This window comes from Rhipicephalus microplus, chromosome 5 (genome assembly GCF_043290135.1).
Source record: "Rhipicephalus microplus isolate Deutch F79 chromosome 5, USDA_Rmic, whole genome shotgun sequence".
In the NCBI taxonomy this organism is placed as follows: domain Eukaryota; kingdom Metazoa; phylum Arthropoda; class Arachnida; order Ixodida; family Ixodidae; genus Rhipicephalus; species Rhipicephalus microplus.
The window spans coordinates 172,628,754-172,648,577 of NC_134704.1; the positions used below are offsets into that span (position 1 = coordinate 172,628,754).

General features: G+C 47.1%; 1 protein-coding gene across 1 annotated transcript in view; it reads left to right on the forward strand.

Moving 5' to 3' along the window:
• LOC119174118 (uncharacterized) overlaps positions 1-18,539 on the forward strand; it is a 29,886-nt gene extending 11,347 nt beyond the window's left edge. Inside the window, exons 2-3 of the mRNA XM_037424925.2 lie at positions 17,994-18,045; positions 18,339-18,539. Of these exons, the coding sequence (XP_037280822.2) occupies positions 17,994-18,045; positions 18,339-18,464 (178 nt within the window). The 3' untranslated portion in view covers positions 18,465-18,539. The remainder of the gene's footprint in view (positions 1-17,993; positions 18,046-18,338) is intronic.
• The last annotated feature ends 1,285 nt before the right edge of the window (positions 18,540-19,824 follow it).

Below are 19,824 nucleotides of genomic sequence, written 5' to 3' on the forward strand. Positions count from 1 at the left end.
AGGTCAAGAATATTTGAAGTTTCTCCCTGGACACGTGTTGGTTGGTTGACTACTTGGTGAAGATTAAATCGCAGCATTGTGTCGATAAGGACATCTGAGCATGCGGAATGAAATTTCATGGATTGCCAGTCGATATCAGGAAGGTTAAAATCACCCAACAAGATGAATCTTGCGCTTTGTATGTTTTGTTCAATGTAGTTGTAGAGCGATTGCATGCTATCTTCGCCAGAAGTAGGACTGCGATAGCAGCAGCCCACAATTGTTGTGTGAAGGCCAAATTTTAGTTTCAAAAAGACAGCTTCTACACCTTCAACCTCTGGCAGCACAGTGTATTGAATTTCGCGTTTTATCATTAACGCTACTCCACCGCCTCGTGTCGGTCTGTCCTTCCGTAATATATTGTAATTTGGGGGCGTTAGTTCACTATCTAAAATGTCATTGTTTAACCAGGTTTCGGTTAAAGCAACAAAGTCTGGCTCAAGGTCGAGAAGTAGGCATTCAAGAGATTCTAATTTGTTTAAGACACTTCGGCAATTCACATTTATAAACCTCAACTGGGGCGGTTTCGAGTGCGAGACGGCGGCCCGTTGCTTGGCAGGTTTTTTTTTCCAGTTGAGGGATTTTTTGCCTCGCCAATCATCACTTTATCGTTTACGGTGTCATCCCAGCGATAAAGAATACGGTCTATACTAATTTTGTCGTAGACAAGATGTACCTTTTGCCCGGATTTCTTATTTGGTTTCGCCGAGTCCCACAATTTTTTCCTTATATTACGCACACGCTGGGAAAAGTCTTCACTAATTGATATGTCGGTATCCTTTAGTTTATGACAGTTTTTCAAAATCTTTGTTTTGTCTCGATCATCAAGGAGTTTGAAAATTATTGGTCTAGTTTTGTTCGCGCTTGGTTTACCGAGCCGATGTATCCTTTCGATTGAAACAGGTTCAATTTTCAGAACACCTTTCGCAACTGTGTTGTTTATTACTTGCTCTAGTGATTCCTTGTCTTCTTTTTCATCCTCAGGGATGCCATACACTATCAAGTTACTTCTTCTTGACCGGTTTTCTAATTCATCCAGCTTTAATTCTAGGCCTGATACTACTTTTTCTAAGGCGGAAACTTTGTTGGTGCAGTCCACTCAAGGTCGGCGCTCGCTCGCTCAGTTGCCGCTCGTCGGTTGGTTTGTACGGCGCGTCGACGTCCAAGGTCGCGGTGAAATGAATTCCAACGAATCCACAAACACAATGATCGACGTCCCTTCGACCAGCGCCGCCCTTTCACATACGTGTGTACGTGTTCACTCATTTAACACCCCCTCCTACAACCACGTTAACCAATTTAGCCATCGACCCAAGCAAGTCGCAATTTAACACCCCATTTCACAACCACGTTAACCAATTTAGCCATCGACCCAAGTAAGTCGCACTTTAACACCCCGTTAACCAATTATATGGTCCGCATCCTCCTCAGTGTTCCCCCGAGGGAAGCTGCGGGCAATTTTTTGTTCAAGTACTAGTCCTGCAATTCAACTGCTACTCTTGTCGCTAACCTCACTCCGGTCGGCACAGGTTTCCACGCGCTTTTCTTTGCATTGCCAGTTTGCAGTCTCTCTACATATGTTATTATTAAGGAATGCAACTGCTTCACCGTACTTCTGCTCATCAAGCTTACTGAGGGCAAGCTTTGTTGCTCTTGATGTCCATAATTTACACCATGTGTAAATGGCTTCAACAAACGAAACTGAATTGTGAGGGCTTCCACAGGAAGTCTCTTCTCCCTCTTTTACTAGGAAACCAATGGCAGTGACTGTATCATGGTTGAAAAATGAATAGGTGAGACTTACTTTCATTTTTCTTTGAAATGCCATGGTTCTAAACAAGTCGGCTTCAGGTGAGGTGCAATATTCAAATCAAGAGCAGCGTCATGCAGCACAAGAGTCCTTACGTGCTAAATCTTACTCTCAATTACAACTTATTCTTAGCCACTATGTCATCTGGCAAAAGAAATGCTTGCCCTTTTGTAAAATAGGTGCGATGGTTCTTCAAGAGGTGCTCAACATCTGCAACGAAACAAAACCTGCGACTTCCATTACAGGGCTGCGGGCATGAGACAGTTGATTGGCAGTGCTTTCCGACAATATGCTAAACTCTTTCCAAATGGCTTGGTTACCACCTGCTATGTCACTGACAACTGCATCTACAATATTAGAAATATTTTCGAACTTTTCTATTACGTTTAGGATAGCTTTCTTAACAGCACCGGAACCAAAATATAAATTACCTGTAAAGTGTTGGGCCACTGTCTGTTTCGAATCTGTGGTCACACTTCCTAACATAAAAACTACTCTATGTATAGCCAGAGCGTTTTGTGGCAGCGTCCCATCGGCTAGAGGTATTGCAGGCCGGCCAATTACCACACCGGTTGACTGACCATGAGCAAGGTCTCCTGTTAGTTGTATTTCGTCGAACGTTAGAACTACATACCGCTCGCGGTGATCAAAACAAATCAAATTATTTATTTCTGCCTTGTAGGGGTACAGAGATTGGAGTAGATTAGAAAATATAGTATGAGTAATATTCACATCGGACATACAGAGATATGGCTGCAAATAACAAAAAGGGTAAAAAAAACTGAATGTAGATGTTAACGTACTTAGCATGCAAAACCCTTTTCGACAAATTGAGAAGATCAAAACCAGTATGTAGATAAGAATTTAAAAGAGGACGAAGAGAAAATTGCAGGCATTGTCAACCCGAGTTTATTTTGGGTGTCGGCACAACCCAAAATTTTCCACGCCTTGTCATAAACGTGATGTCGTGGGCATGCAAATAAAAAAAGTTATCGTAAGTCCTTTATATTTTTTTATTTTCGAATTCGAACCTGCCACTCAAATGGAATTTGTACAAGTTTTGAATATTCATTACATTACTTTGAAAAAAGAGATCCGCATTCTGCGAGTGCCAAGGCACATTGCGAACATAACGACATAACTCCTTTTGTGAAATGTCGACACGCTGAAGACAGCCAATAGTAGTCGTGCCCCAGAGTATGTGGCAATGGTTTAAATAGAAGTAAAAAGGTAATTGTACAGTAGTATTTTTATTGGTTTTAAAAGAACGTATTTGAGACCGCTTACGGCCCCAGTTAAAAGATTAAGTTTCGTTGAAATGAGGTCCACATGCTGTTCCCAAGACATAGAGGAGGATGAAAACCACTCTTAGGCACTTGAATTGTTCAACCACGTATATACATCGTGAGTTCATAGCCTTATCTATAGCCTTAACCTGAAAAATGAAAGCGGATACTGAGATATCAAAGTCGATTTGTTATGAACAGTGCCGCATCCACTTACTTTCCGAGAAATGCAGTGCAGGATGTTATGAAGCACACCTGGAGAAAACTTGTTCTTTTCTAAGTGCCTTTGCACAGTGCGTTTTTCGGGAAGAAGTATGCAGAGTTTCTTTACAACAGCATATTCGTGGGCACCATGCGACAGTCTCACATTTAGAGTTTTCTGTATAGTGCTTGGCGACAACGCTCTTTCCCATCCTATGGCCTTTCTAAAGAATGCAACTAGTCAGAGGCTAAGATTTGTTTCTGAAGGTTGCTCCTTTCCTGCACTACTTTGTTTTTCTGGCGCTGTGCAAGTACCAGGCTTCTATGTTTTATGTTGGAGTTTGTTTTTCGTTTCCCGTATCCTCTCGTGGAGAGTGGTTACAGCATTCGGTTAAAGGTGCAAACCTTCCAAAGAGACTTGTACTGGCCGATTGTCTCTTAGGTCATTTGTTGGATCTACGAATGAGACATTAGATACCTGCACTAATCAAAACTGTGTAATAAAAAAATCTAAAAGGGATTCATGAAAAATGCAAGCAGAAGATTTAGCATTCTTCTATTGCTAGCGCTGAATTGTGACATGTTTCTTCCAGAAATTCAAAAGTGCATGGAGCAATCAGGGTACCTGGTTATTAAACTGTAAATTAACTTCACTGGCATTTAGTGCTGGGGATACTAAATTCAAAACACTACCACTTACTCCCTCTTACGGAATCACAAACAGATTTTTTACCCGCGCTTTAATTGTTGCGCCATCCGAAGGCGCAGCATCCACCAATGGCAAGTTGGCAACCAACACTGACGTCGATTTTGTGTGCTAAATAGCTTCGAGCACAACGCAAGTTGAATGGCAAGCACGCATCTGTGAAGCGCAAGCACTGCACGCACACACACCACCAGAGAGAAAGGAAGAGAAAAGTGAGCCCCGTAACTGTCTGCTTCAGCGAGTGACACCTCAACAGTAGCTCACAAGGGATGGGGGTGAGGAATGATTAAAAGGATAGGAACAAAGGTGTAGAGAAAGAGAGATGAGGTAAGCCAGAGAGCGACGACATATCGAGGGGATAGGAGAGATAGGAAAGATGGAAACACGGTCACAGGAGTCCGAGGACGGGGCACCACTTGCGAGAGCTCTTGTCGGCGTCAGTAGATGGCGTAGAGCAAGCCCAGTCGGTCAGATCTACACTGTCGTCGGAGGTCAGCGTCAGGAGATGACGTAGGGCGAGCCCAGTCGGCCAGAGCTACGCTGACGTCGGAGATCGCGAGGGCACAACCGGTCGGCACGGAATCCTGTGAGCGAGTACATGCGCACAAGGGAGTCCACGCTTCCGCACGCGAGAGCAAAGGTTGTAGTCTCGGGCGACGGAAAACAGAAGAAAGCTCCTCGTGGTACCACGTGACAGCAGTTGGCCATTGAAGATGCGGTGGTGGCCTCGGAGAGGTCGGAGGAGGGATACAAGAAAGAAAGCGCGCGATTGACTGCACACGTCGATACTTTGCGAAGGTTTTGGTGTTTTACGCTGCATTGAACGCTGCATGAGACATGAGTGCCATCTGGCAGTAGTCTTGGAAAATGAAATGATGGCCTCTGATATAGTGAGCGCGCGGCGTGCGCGTGCAACCTCGGGGGCCACAATTTATGGAATTCAAGGTAGATGACAGCAAAATATCGACCTAACCTTATACTTTCATAAAATTAACTAGAAAAGACTCTGGCACTTCGATCGTTCAGCGGCCACACTAATTATGGGCATGACGTGGATCTGCCTAGTATTCGGGCTTGCGGGTGGCACACGCACTTGCGGCTTCGTTTATTGCGGCGTTTCCGTTTGGTTTCGAAGAAAAGAACAGACCATTTTTTTACTTGGTGACTCGATTTAAAATGGTACGCCTGAAAGGTGAAGGTGGGGATGCCTAACTGCTGAAAATTTGTCGATTGTTGTTTCGTGACAAAGCAGCTTCAAGCCACGCGAAGCTAGAACAAACGCAAAGTACGAAGAGTAGGCGAATCCATGTCACACCTACAATTCGCATGCTCGCTGAAGCGCCATGCGTTGCAGCTCCCATAGACACTAGCGCCAGAGTTTCCCCTAGTGTATATTTAGGAAACTCTACGGTCTTAGCAAAGCATGGGGAACACATGGCTTTCGTGCATAGCGTCGCATTCTTGAAGTTAAACGTGGGAGTGTCAGTCAGTGCCATCTGTAGTCATGGCGGCGAGTGTGGCACACTCTTTATGAGCCTGTATGGCGTCACGTAGCACGTGAACTTATAACGAGCTGGCAGCTGACCGTAGGCCGGCACTTTGAGAGACTACTCACTCATACTCTATCACCACAATTTTTTCAGCCTTCACCCTCACTCACGTTCATACTCACGCCTACTCGCACTCATGAGTAGTCACTAACGTTCATACTCACTCCTTCTCACACTCAAAGTACTTACTCACGTTCATACTCACGCCTACTCACACTCACTCCTACTCACTCACGTTCATACTCACTCCTTCTCACACTCAAAGTACTCAGTCACGTTCATACTCACTCCTTGTCACACTCAGAGTACTCACTCATGTTCATACTCACTCCTACTCACACTCATGAGTACTCACTCACGTTCAAACTCACTTCTACTCCCGCTGAAAGTACTCATTCACGTTCATTCTGACTCTTACTCATACTCATGAGTACTCACCTTCAAACTTACGCCAACTAACACTTTAGGCCCTCACTGACGTTCATACTCACGACTACTCACACTGATGAGTACTCAATCATTTCATACTCACGACTGCTCACACTTGTGAGTCCTCACTCATGTTCACACTCACGCCAGCTAGCACTCATAGGCCCTCACTCACGTTCATACTCACGACTACTCACAATGATGAGTACTCACTCATGTTCATACTGACGTCTACTCACAGTCACTCACGTTCATACTCACGCCTACTCACGGTCACTGACGTTCATACTCACGCCTACTCACAGTCACTCACGTTCATACTCACGCCTACTCACACTCATTGTTCATGGCTCACGTTCATACTCATGACTACTCACACTATTAGAGAAACACGGACTGCTGGGCGACTTGGTAATTCATATTAACTGAGGTGCGCGAAAAATTGAAGTACAAAAGGAAGACACCTTGAGACAGCGCGCCGTGTCCAGGTGTCTCCTTTTTGTACTTCAATTTTTCGTGCACCTCAATTAAGACTCATAGTTACTCACTCACCTTCATACTCACACTTGCTCAAGATCATAAGCCCTCACTCACCTCCACACTATTCACATTCAAACTTACGCTTACCCATACTCAGGCGCACTCACCCACGTACTTTTACATTCACATACTCATCATCATCACAGCAGGACAAAGGCCTCTCCCCTGTTCCGCCAGTCTACTCGGTCCTTTGCTTGCTGTTGCCACTTCATACCCGCAAACTTTCTAATTTCATCTGCCCACCAAACTTTGTCTCCCCTTTTCCCGCTTTCCTTCTCTTGGAATCTACAAAATAACCAGCAGAAAACGAAAGTAATGAACAACAACCTCGAAAGAAAACAGCGCTTTGAAATAGGTGGCAGTGCACTTGAAGTTGGAAAAGGTATATACCTCTACTTAGCATAGGTAGTACCTGTGGAGCCGAGCCACGAGACTGAAGTAACTAGAAGAATAAGAGTGGAGTGGAGAAGATTCGGCAAGCATTCTCAGCTCATGGTTGGTAGATTGCCACTATCACCTCAAGACGGAGGTATATAACAGCTGCATTTTGCCGGTACTTACCTACTGAGCAGAAACCTGGAGGCTTACAAAAAAGGTTCAGCTTAAATTGAGGGCGACGCAGAGACCGATGGAAAGGAAAATAGTAGTTGTAAACTTAAGAGTCAAGAAGAGAGCAGAGTGGATCAGGGAACGAACCGGGGTTAAGGATATCATACTTGAAATCAAGAAGAAGAAATGGACATGGGCCGGGCATGTAGCGCGTAGACAGGATAACAGCTGGTCATCAAGCATAACTGACCGGATTTCCAGAGAAAGCAAACGGGTTAGGGGGAGACAGTAAGTTAGGTGGGCAGATGAGATTAGGAAGTTCGCGGGTACATAATGGCAGCAGCAAGCACAGGACCGAGCTGAGTGGCGGATCATGGGAGAGGCCTTTGTCCTGCAGTGGACGTTGTCAGGCCGATGATGAATATTAACATTGAGGTTGCGTTACGTGTACTCAGGTTACTCAAGAAACAATCGAGCTTAACAATTGTTGCTTTCTTTTAGGGTCGGTAGGCTCCACAAACAGGCAATGACTCAGCGCAATTACGACGCACCTGCACATTCATTTGTGTGCCATGACGCGTAGGAGACGCTGAGACATCGTTTAGAATCTCAGTAATGCGTTACAAGCACTCAAAACGCGCTTTCGTAGGCTACGACGCACGCGCGCAAAATAGAGACGCTCTCAATATCTTCAGTATACTAGACGGCCGCCGCTATGATTACCCGCCAGAACCCAAGACGTTGCCATGCCATCTGGCTCGGCCGCTTCGTTCGTTCCAGTGCCCCTAGCCCCTTCTGACTGCACTAGCGGGACAGGCGGGCGCCGGGGCCTTGCCGCCACGTCGGCGCCGTGGCGCCGCGGACAGCCCGGCCGCCCGGCCACTAGTAGGTGTTCTGTGGCCCGGCGCGACCGTCGAGACGGCGCCCCCCTCTCTGCCTCGCCTACAGATGGAATGCGTTGCGTGCGGCAGTTTTGCATTCGAGAAATTGTGCGCATCTTCGGAGATGTTTTCTTTCCTCTGTGGGTCGCGCTCACGTGGAGACTTCGTTGGCTCCGTGCCCGCACTGAAGATTGCAGGGGGCCTTATTTATGGATCTGCTGACGCGGTTAACGTTCATTGGCAGTGTGCGTACGCAGGGTTATCGCGGACAGCCGAATGAAACGGTAAATAACGAGTTGCGTTATTGTGTTTTTGTACTAGCCCACGTTATGTGAATGATAGAATAAATTATCAAGGGTTATTGGGCGCTGTTACGACCGGCCCTGGGGAGCCAAGCAGGGAGAGTTTGGGGGAGAACCGGTTCTTGACCTGACGGTGTCGTCCACCCCCACCTCCCCATTCGGGTTCCTCCTCGCCGGGAGAGCTACGGGGTCTGCTGTGCGTTCGTGACCATATTTGGTAACATTTTGGGGCGCCGGGACCATATATGGACCTCGTGTTGGGTTGTGCCACTCCTTGTGTTGTGAGAGGTGTTTTCCCCTCCCTCGTGGCCGAGGTGCCGGCGACACCGTATTGGCTGACGATGCGGACAAGGCGCCCAGTGTCAACAACGTGGCGCTATAAAATGCCGAAGACGTTTTGTATCACACGCACCCTTCTCTCTTTGGGTCAGTTGACCACTTCTCCACATGTAAATAAATCTCTGTTGTTCGTTCGGGCGCTTCTTCTCGCTGAATTGTTGGACGATGGATCCTGCGACTGGGCCAGCTACCGAAAACGAGACCGGCAGGACCCGGAGTCCCAACAACTGGATGGCAGCGGTGGGATGCTGATAACCCCGAAAGCGACCACTGGACGGAGTGAGTCCGAAGTTCAACAACGGGACGACAGGAGAAGGATGACACGAACTCATCGACTTCCAAAGGGAATCGAACGGCACTTCTGAGAGGCACGACGCCGGAGACATGACTGCGAACTGGGTGAGTGCCGGCTTTCTCTGTTAAATTTCACCAGGCATTTACTCTATGTGTTAAGTAAAAGCTGGTAGAGAGGGGCTGTCCTGGTCATTGGGTTAACAGGTAACTTGCGTCAGGCAGAAATTGTGTGATAGCTTGGTTAAACTCTTTCTGTCAGTGGCGTCAAGGTTAACAGTGACAGGGCAGGATTCCGTGTAAGAGCTTTTGAAGCTTTATTTGTAGACTAAGTTAACGGAAAACTTGAGGCAAGGCAGGTATCTAGAGCTGTCGTTGCCGTCAAGGTTAATTAGTTGCAGGACAGGAATCTTTGTGGAACAGAGACAGCGGTACTGGAGGCAGCCATGAATCTGAAATCCCTGCGAAAGTCCATGTTGTTGCTTCTTGCAAGGGAGTTGAATCTGGAGGTGTCGGACTCTCAAAGAAAGCCAGAGCTGATAGAGGCGATTCTCGCATTGGGGGCGGAGGATGACGAGCTGTCAGAATGTGTCGAGGAGATTCAGGAGAGGCAAGCGGCAGAGGCCGAAAGAAAGGCGGCCGCGGCCGAGGCCGAAAGAAAGGCGGCCGCGGCCGAGGCCGAAAGGAATGCGGCAGAAGCCGAGGCAGATAAGATGCGAAAGCAAGAGCTTGAAATGAAGCGCCTCGAGCTAGAGATTAGCCATAATAGTAGAACAGGAGGCAGCGAGGCATCCGGTACCGCATAGAGGGTCAGGTTCAAAATGACGGACCTAATGAGATCGTACAAGCTAGGGGAGGACATTGGGCTGTTTCTCGTCAACTTTGAGAGAACTTGTGAAAGACAAGGTTTCAGCCAGGATACGTGGCCTCAACGCTTGTTGTGCCTACTTCCGGGGGAGGCCTCAGAAGTAATCGCGCGCCTCACGAAAGAGGAGGCTGACGAGTACAGTGAGGTAAAGTCGAGCCTTCTCAAGAAATACAGGTTGTCAGCGGAAGGTTTCAGGCAAAAATTTCGCAACGCCGTAAAAGAGAGCAATGATTCATACCCGGAGTTTGCTTACAAGTTAATGGCCAACATGGGGGAGTGGCTGAAAGAGGCAAAGGCGTATGGGAATCATGACAAGGTGCTCGAGTGTATCGGTCTGGAACAATTCTATCAAAGGTTACCAGAAAAGGTGAGGTTCTGGGTTCAGGATAGACCAGACGTGAACACCGTAACAAAAGCCGCAGAGCTCGCTGAAGAATTCGTTACGCGCCGCGCCCTCGAGGCAAACAGCGAGCCTAAAAGGGAAAAATTCCTACGGCCGAATAAGGCGCCGTTTAGAAAACAACCGACAAGTCTCGCACAAAAGGGTGAGGAAAACAATTCATCTAACCATGGGGCGTCGGCAGAGGCAAGCAAAAGGAAATTTGAGCCGAGAAAACCGGCTGCTTGTTTCAATTGCCACGAAACAGGGCACTTCGCGAAAGACTGCCCGAAAGAAAAGGTGGCCTTTTTATCTATAAATGAAGCCGACGAGAACATGAAGTTGTTAGAGCCCTATATGTACGACCTTACCGTGAACGGCAAGCAGTGTCGGGTTCTTAGAGACTCCGCAGCCACTATGGACGTAGTTCATCCGTCTTTTGTTCAGTCCGGACAGTATTCAGGAGACTGTGCCTGGATTACACAAGCCGTAGAAGCAAACAGTCAGTGCCTTCCCGTAGCTAAAGTTGTCCTTAAAGGCGCATTTGGAACATTGGAAACAGAAGCCGCGGTATCGCCTTATCTACCCCCTCAGTATCCTTACTTATTTTCAAATAAGTCAGATCAAATGCTGAAGGAGAAAAGTCTAACGTTGGGAGAAGGCATAGTTCAGGCACTGACTAGATCAAAGGCACGTGCACTGGCTGCGAGAGCAACCTTCACTGAGGCAAACAAGCCTCAAATCGACAACGGGCCTGGTTGCGAGTTGGACACCACGGAAACAAATCGACTTGTGCGAGAACAGGCTGCAGAAGCCGTAGTCGCGGAGGCAACCATTCCTAAAGGCGACGTTGAACCTCCTCCCGAATTGGAAGGGGTCAATTACGCCTTGTTGACCGAGCAAATAGAGAATGCCATTGCTCCCAAGCCGATTCCTGGTAGTACAGAGGATAGCACAGAGGGTGACACATTCCAGGTACTAGGAAATACAAAAGAGTTGTGTGTCATGCCAACTTCGGATAATTTCAGTCGGCTGCTGCAGGTGAGTCCCGCTTCATTAATAACCGAACAAAAGGGGGACCCGATGCTTAAGCAATTCCAGGACAGTTCGAAAGAGGGAATCGCCAAACGAAATGTGAGATTCCAAGAGAGGAGCGGCATACTCTATCGAAAATATCTAGATAGGCGAGGAGTAGAGTTTGACCAGGTAGTCGTACCTCAGGCGTATCGTCAGGATTTGCTTAGTTTGGTGCATGGAGAATCATGGTCAGGCCACTTAGGCGTAAAGAAGACGAAAAATCGTCTTTTACAGGAATACTACTGGCCTGGACGCTTTAAAGATGTAGAGAGGTTTGTAAAATCTTGCGTTGTGTGTCAGCGAGTGGGTAAGCTGGGAGATAAGGCGAAATTTCCAATGAAGCTGGTACCCGTAATCACTGAGCCCTTTCGTCGGTTGGTAATTGACACAGTAGGTCCTTTGCCCAAGACAACTTCAGGCTACCGTCACATCCTGACCTTAATCTGCCCAGCTACTAAATTTCCAGAGGCGGTCCCGCTAAAAGAGCTAAGTTCCGTGGAAGTAGTGAACGCACTTCTGTCCGTGTTTGCCCGGGTAGGCTTTCCTGCCGAGATACAATCAGACCAGGGCACCATTTTCACGAGTGCCTTAACGACAACCTTTCTAGAGCGGTGCGGCGTGAAATTATTGCATAGTTCCGTCTACCATCCGCAGTCTAACTCGATAGAAAAGCTTCACTCCGTGATGGAGCGAGTGTTAAGAGCCAACCTGTGCTTAGTTCACCGGACTACTCGAGGCCTTTCATAGTCCAATGCGACGCTAGTGATAGAGGCATGGGGGCAGTTCTTAGTCAAAGGGATGAGGGGGATCAAGAGCATCCCGTCCTCTATGTTGGCCGGAAACTCACCCTTCGCGAGCAGGTTTACAGCGCTAGCGAAAAGGAATGTGCGTGCTTGGTTTGGGCAGTCCAGAAACTGGCTTGTTATATTGCCGGAAGAAAGTTCATTGTGGAAGTGGACCACTGTCCTCTCACCTGGCTACAGACCATGTCCTCTAAGAACAGCCGCCTGCTGCGTTGGAGCCTCGTTTTGCAACAATATACGTTTGAAATACGCTACAAAAAGGGTGTACTCCATGGCAACGCTGATGGCTTAAGTCGATGCCCCTGACGCGAGAGGATGTCTCGAGAACTCTGGCATTTTTTTTCCTGACCTAGACAAGAGCTAGTGATTGTTTTTTTACTCGTTTAGGTGTACTTGTTTGAAAACGTTGAAGACACGGCTATCCAGGGTTTCTGGTTCGGTGTGCTTCCAGTGTTGTTGTTTTGTGTCACCTTAAAGTGTGAGTAACATTTTGAATAAATTGTGTATTTCCTTTAATATCAGTTAAAGGGGAAAATTGCCTGGTGGAGTTTGGCGGAATTGTCCGGCGCTCACCGGCTGAGTAGTTGTGTTTTGATGTGCGTATGTGACGTCTGTTGAGCCCTCAATGAAGCAGGTGTTGCCCTCTACTTCATCAAAGACGGTCGTCACCAAATCGACTGCCTGCGCTGATCTCTCCGGACAGTGGCTGCAAACCTCAGCCCATCGAGATCTTCACCCCCCCCCCCCCCCCCGCGCGAGAGACTGTTACGACCGGCCCTGGGGAGCCAAGCAGGGAGAGTTTGGGGGAGAACCGGTTCTTGACCTGACGGTGTCGTCCACCCCCACCTCCCCATTCGGGTTCCTCCTCGCCGGGAGAGCTACGGGGTCTGCTGTGCGTTCGTGACCATATTTGGTAACATTTTGGGGCGCCGGGACCATATATGGACCTCGTGTTGGGTTGTGCCACTCCTTGTGTTGTGAGAGGTGTTTTCCCCTCCCTCGTGGCCGAGGTGCCGGCGACACCGTATTGGCTGACGATGCGGACAAGGCGCCCAGCGTCAACAACGTGGCGCTATAAAATGCCGAAGACGTTTTGTATCACACGCACTCTTCTCTCTTTGGGTCAGTTGACCACTTCTCCACATGTAAATAAATCTCTGTTGTTCGTTCGGGCGCTTCTTCTCGCTGATTTGTTGGACGGTGGATCCTGCGACGGGGCCAGCTACCGAAAACTAGACCGGCAGGACCCGGAGTCCCAACAGCGCCTACTGCACATGGTGTCTGCACTGTTGAAGGCATAATAAGCCGCCGAAAAGTGAAGCAAGGGTAGAGATGGAAACGGCGAGGCGAACAGGGTCCGATTACACTATCGTATACTATACTATTGACGGTGAAGCTCAACGTCCTCCAAGCTTTCCTTTTTTTTTTCTTAATGGGGCACTGAGAAGGCGAAGTTTGCGCACAGCTTCGTGCTTGAGAGGCCATGAGATCACTTAAGGTTCACTTGAGGGACAACGCAGAGACAGAAACTGCAAACTCGCTGCGCACAATGTGCGTAGCGCACACAATGTGCTTTCTCTCGCGGGCCATTTCAGCGCTTTTTTTTGTCGCTTGCGCAGTGCATTTCTTTTTTCTGAACCGGCTCGCGCGGCGATTTTCGTTAAAGGGCTTCTCAAGACCTTGATGTTTTCCATGTGTAATCAGCGCGTCACGTAGACTGAAGCGCAAGAGGTAAGTGCAGCAAAAGCGGTAGCTATAGGGACAGGCAGTTCAAAGTTATTCAGTCTAGAACATTCAAATTACAATAACATGAACGGCTACCCTCAACTCGAGTTTTGCGTGGTCACTTCGCACCCCCTCCCCATCTGATGTAGGATGGCTCCCCCAGTTTCCAAACTAACTGAAGGCTTTTACGTACAGGAAGCTTGCATGCCATAGTGCCCGTTATTTCCAACGTATTGAGGATGCCGTTGCGATGGTTACAAATATTTTTCACACTTATAGTAACTCGCTCATGTTCCTACTCGTTGCTACTCACACTCACAGCAACTCACTCACCTTCGCAGTCAAGTCTACTCACACTCATGAGTACTCACCCACGTTCGTACTTACTCCTACTCACATTCATGAGCTCTCACTCACTCCTAATCACATTCATGAATAATCACTCACGTTCATACTAACGAATAATCACACTAATCAGTACTCACTCATGTTCAAACTCCTACTCACACTCAAGAGTACTCACTCACGTTCATACTCTCTCCTTCTTACACTCAGAGTACTCACTCACGTTCATACTCACTCCTACTCACACTCACACGCTCTCACTCATTCCTACTCACACTGATGAATACTCACTCACGTTCATACTGACGGATGCTCACACTGATGAGTACTCACTCACGTTCAAATTAACATCTACTCACACTCATGAGTACTCACTCACGTTCATACTCACTCATACTCACACTCAAAGTACTCACTCACGTTCATACTCACTCTTACTGATACTCACAATACTCACTCACGTTCATACTCAATTCTACTCATGCTCAGAGTACTTACTCACATTCATACTCACTTATACTCACACTCAGAGTAGTCACTCACGTTCATACTCACTCCTATTCACACTAAGAATACTAATTCAGGTTCATACTCACTCCTACTCACACTCATGAGCATCCACTCACGTTCATACTAACTTCTACTCACACTGAAAGTACTCATTCACGTCCATACTCACTCTTACTCATACTCATGAGCACTCACTCACGTTCTACTCACTCATACTCATACTCATCAGTACTCACTCATACTCATACTCACCATGTTCAAATAAGTATGAATGAGTGTGAGTGAGTGTACTCATGAGTGAGTATGCCGAGCTATGCAGCTGACCATTAGTCTCTGGTATACAACCCAAGGCACACTCCCGCGCTAAAATTCACATGTAAACCCAATAAGTGGCTGCGAGGATAGCCGCCGTGCTAGCTCAGTGGCAGAGCATCGAATGAGTTGTTTGAAGGTCGTAGGTTTGGTTCCTGTTCACGGCAAGTTAACTTTTCTCCTACTTTTCTTTCTTCGTATTTACATTATAATTTGGTCTAATAACTTCCCCTATACTTTCCTCGGCATTATTGTCTGTAAGATCTCATATATATATATATATATATATATATATATATATATATATATATAGATGGATAGATATATGAAGAGAGATAGCTTCCTTGACGTGCTCACACTTTCATGTGATTTTTCATAATACGCACAACACTTGTTCAATAGCATAAAAAAGGACAGTCAGTTTCAATCAGCATGCTCTGGGACAAGTATATGTTTGTCATGTATGATGCATGCAATAATACTACACGGGATGCTTTTTATGCATTACCTTACAACATTCCGCATAAATGCAATCATATTGATGGCGGCCTCCTCAACAGTAAATATTTTATGATTGAATGAGATTTTAATGCCCAAAAAATAGCTCACAAAGAATTAAGTTTTTATATTTTAAGCACTCCTAAACAAACCAAACGTATTTTGAGAGCTTTTATCTACTTTTTTCAGCTTCCCACTGAGCTCTAGTCTACTGCTTTATTCGTCGCTGCTTTCAAGCTGCATTCGAGGCTCCAAGTTGCCATAAGCAAGGTTGATCAGATTTATCGGAGATTAAAGCAGAAACCTTTCTTGGCGCTTCCAGTACGGCAAAACTAAAATATTTAGAAAAATTAGGCGCAATATAGCGCTCACAGCAGCTTCGACAGAGCAGCGGTGATGGTAATCCTTTTTGATGAAAGAAAATAATTTTCCTGCAGGAGAAATTGATTTGACAGGTTCATAAAAAGTTTGTTCGTTCCCATCTATAACTGCATCGGCCAGTTGCAGTAGAATAAAAATTAACAAGTGATGTAATATATGGGGCCCCTGTGCAGTGCTAGCCTGCTCTGCAGTGCTACTCCACAGGGTGAAAAGCGTCGCAAAAAGCCTTCAAGGAAAATTGTCACTGCTGAAATGTTGAAAGATTATCACTACATTGTACCTTTGCTTCACAATATTTTCTTTTTCTCGTTACATTTAATTTAGTGGTTACAGTGGTGAAGGAAAGTTTTGCCTTAGTTGTTTTCCCCTGCGCGCAGCCGACAGTGACCATTATCGAAAGTGGGTGGGCTTAGCCACCCAACTTTTCTCAGTGGGGGAGCTCAGCCCCCTTGCCCCCCCCCCCCCCCCCCGGCTGATACGCCTATGGCACGTTACCAAGATAATCAGACGTGAACTTGAAGCTCTGTCTCCTGCGTCCGCATGCTACCTTGCCTGTGACTCTAGCCCTCAGATAGTGCCACTGGCACATGCCGTTGTGCGGCAAGAGCTTTCCCATGCTGGACTGGCCTCCGAGTGCACTACAGCTCCTTCTCAGCCGATCGACCGCTGTCGACCCCCTGTTTCGTATGCCTGAGATCAAAACCTTGCGGGGCGCTCTCCCAATCCAGCCGAGTAGAGAACTGCTGATGATCGTCCGATTTGCTTCAACTGCCGCCGAATCGGACACGTGGCCTGCCATTGTAACACCCGGTGGCATTGGCATTAGGCAACTTATGGGTACACTTATCGCCCACAAAAGTATCATGGACGCTTTCAACCTGACCGGGAATCACCTCAGGCCACCAGTGAAGATGTTCCTTCTATGCCGCCGTATCGTCATCATTACCCATCTTCGCATTCTCACCAGTCCCGTTCACCGCTCTCCCATCGCCCGTAATCTCAATCACCCCGATTTCGCTGACCGACGTCGCCGACTGATCACCTGCTACGGGAAAACTAGATGATGTAGTTCCTGGAGATGATGCTGCATCGACGTCCTGCCTGCCAAATCCTCTGACCATGCTGCCTACTAGACGCGACCTTATTGACGTTGAAGTAGACGATGCACCCGTTGTTGCCCTTGTGGACACAGAAACTTACACATCAGTGATGAATTCACAACTTCGTTGCCGCCGTAGGAAAGTTTTACCGCCACCCAAAGTACCACTCATCCAGGTCGCCAACGGTGGCATATTTCTCGTGCTTGGAATGCGCTCCACGCGTATAAGTGTTGCCGATCTTTCCACGACAGTACTATTTGCTGTGCCCGAGAAATATTCCCGTGAACTTATCCCCGGCGTGGACTTTTTATCCTCCCACTCTGCCCTTATTGATTGCGGAATCAGCATATTAACCGAGTTACCATGACGACCCAACACCAGCTCAACCACGTCTGTGTTCTGTAGAGCAAGTTCGCCTAGCACCTCAAGCCGTTACCTACGTAAACCTGAGGTCTGTCCTTCCTATTCCCGACGGTGATTACATGTTGACACCTATTGCGGACGTTCTGGTGGCCAAAAATGTTGCCGCGCCTCACAAACTTTTGACAGTCACGGAAACACAGCATCTCTTCCCATCCTAAATTCGAGCTGGTGCGCTCAGGTTTTCCTAGATGGTATATGACTTTGGCAAAAGTCTCTTCTATCGATGCTGCCATTGCGGCGTTTGTTGCGGAATCTCCTTCCTTCTTTCCTCCATTCTCCTCCTCGCATAGCGCAGCGGATGCTACCATCGGCAAGATGATCGCCCCTGAACTTGTGCCAGCACAGACAGCTGATATCCGGCACCTGCTGAAATTCATTGTGAAATCCTATCGTGGCGTCAGCTGCCTATCACTATCTCTGCATATTTTGTAAATATATTTCCTTCATTCATACGCTCACCCTCGTGACCAAATAATCACTCGGCGATTAGCCTGCTTCAGTTTATTGATTAAGTGATGATTAAGTTTGATGATTGTGCTTCACCGTGGCTGTTCAAAAGTGCCAGTGCAAGCCATCTGAAATGTGTGAATAGTTAAGTTGTCGCATGACCGTTTTTTTTCGTGCGTGCAACAATCTGTTTCTCTTTCAGAGCCTTGTGGAGCTTTCCTGGAGTAGAAAAGCACGCTCAATGTCTCGCTCAGGTGACGTATTTACTGAATAGATATCAATAAATAATAGGAGAGTATGATATATATGAACCAAAGGGAATATTGTAACAAAAGTTTTCATGGTTATTTTTGATTTCATCTAGTAGCATGAAGATGCAATAAATCGTGGTGTGTACACGAATAAATTGGAGTGACAGGATGAATACATTCACAATAGAATTTAGAAATACGCTATGTAATAAATACTAAGAAATATACGTTTATGTAAGTGAAAGTTTATGTTAATACATTTGTGTTAATACATTTGCGTCTCTTTTTTGCAACAGTGTAACCCTGTGGGAAATGGCACCGCATGTGCCGAGGGATGCACCTGCCGTCATAAGGTGGACCAACCGGAACATATCGAAACGTGCTTGGTGACCGAAATCGACCCGGCGCCGGTGTACGAGTGATTCCTTCATTGTGGAGATAAAAAGCGCAGTTCATAAAACGGCAGATAGCCAGTAAAACTGCCAGCGTGGCCTCAATCGGAGGGCGTCTTTGTTTGAACGCTAATGCTACATTCACTACGAGAACCAAAATTGGCAATCACTGGGAGCATTGGCTTTAATCATCTATAGCACAAAGCAATTACCTTCGGTGAAGCAGAGTAAAGGAAATCAAATTACAATGTATACTCACAGAGAACATTTTTCGATACCATGTTCAAAGCGCTTAATCATATCGCAAAGATAAGCGCTTAGTGATAAGAAGTGCTATGTAGTCGGTTGTCGTAATTGGGTCCGTTGCTGGTGATGAGATAATCCCCTCACCAACCACTCAATTTTCATCAGACTTCTACTGAGTGAAACCGACAATGAACGATGATACAGCGAAATGTACCTTAGGAACTTGGCACGTTAAAATTGTCCCGAAGCTTTAGTGGCGAAGCCCTTTACGCCGTTCGAATTACGCGCCGTGTCGTCGTAGCTGTCCTAGTCGCAGTAGCCAGTTGCAAGTTAAATCGCATTGCATGTCACTAGAAACGGTGTTACAGCATATCCACGCAGTGTGCGATGGTCAGTGGGTTGAACCGTTCGTCATTCCGTCCGTGCTTTCGTTCGTCTATCCATTCGTACGCCTGTGCATTCGTCCACCCATCTGTCTATGCGTCCGTCCGCGTATCCGTCTGTGCGACCGTGCGTGTATGCGTCCGTCCGTTTGTGCGTCCGTCCGTCCACGCGTCCATGCGTCCATCCATCCGTCTATCCATCCGTCTATCCATCCGTCGGTGTGTCCGTGCTTCGCCCCACTCCTCATCATCCAGCACGTGAATATGCTGGGATTTTTTTATACAACGCTTTCACGTGAAAGTATTACTTGGCCAAGCTAGCAAAAGTGAGTGCCGTCCTGGTGTCCGCAAAACCATTTACGGAACGCACGTGACCTCTCTAATGGGAACTGAGAGACACTGGCGCCAGCAATAACCGCAGAATCGCTTGCAGCCTCGGAGTTGGGAAGTACCACACTAAAAGGGGAAGTCCCGATCAGAATTGAGGGTTCTTCCTGTCTTTTTGTGCTTCCTTCCTTCGTACTTGCGCAGTACGCTAGATGTTAATAATAGTATCGGGGGTTTTAAGTTGAAAAACCAAAATATGAATATGTGAGATGCTGCAGTGGAGGGCTCGAGAATTTTTGACCATCAAGTCTTCTTTAACGTGCACCGACAACGCACAGTACACGGGCATCTACCGTTTTGCCTCCATCGAAATCATCGCTCCGGCAGGAATCAAACCCATGACCTTTTGGTCAGCAACCGAGTGCCATGTCCAC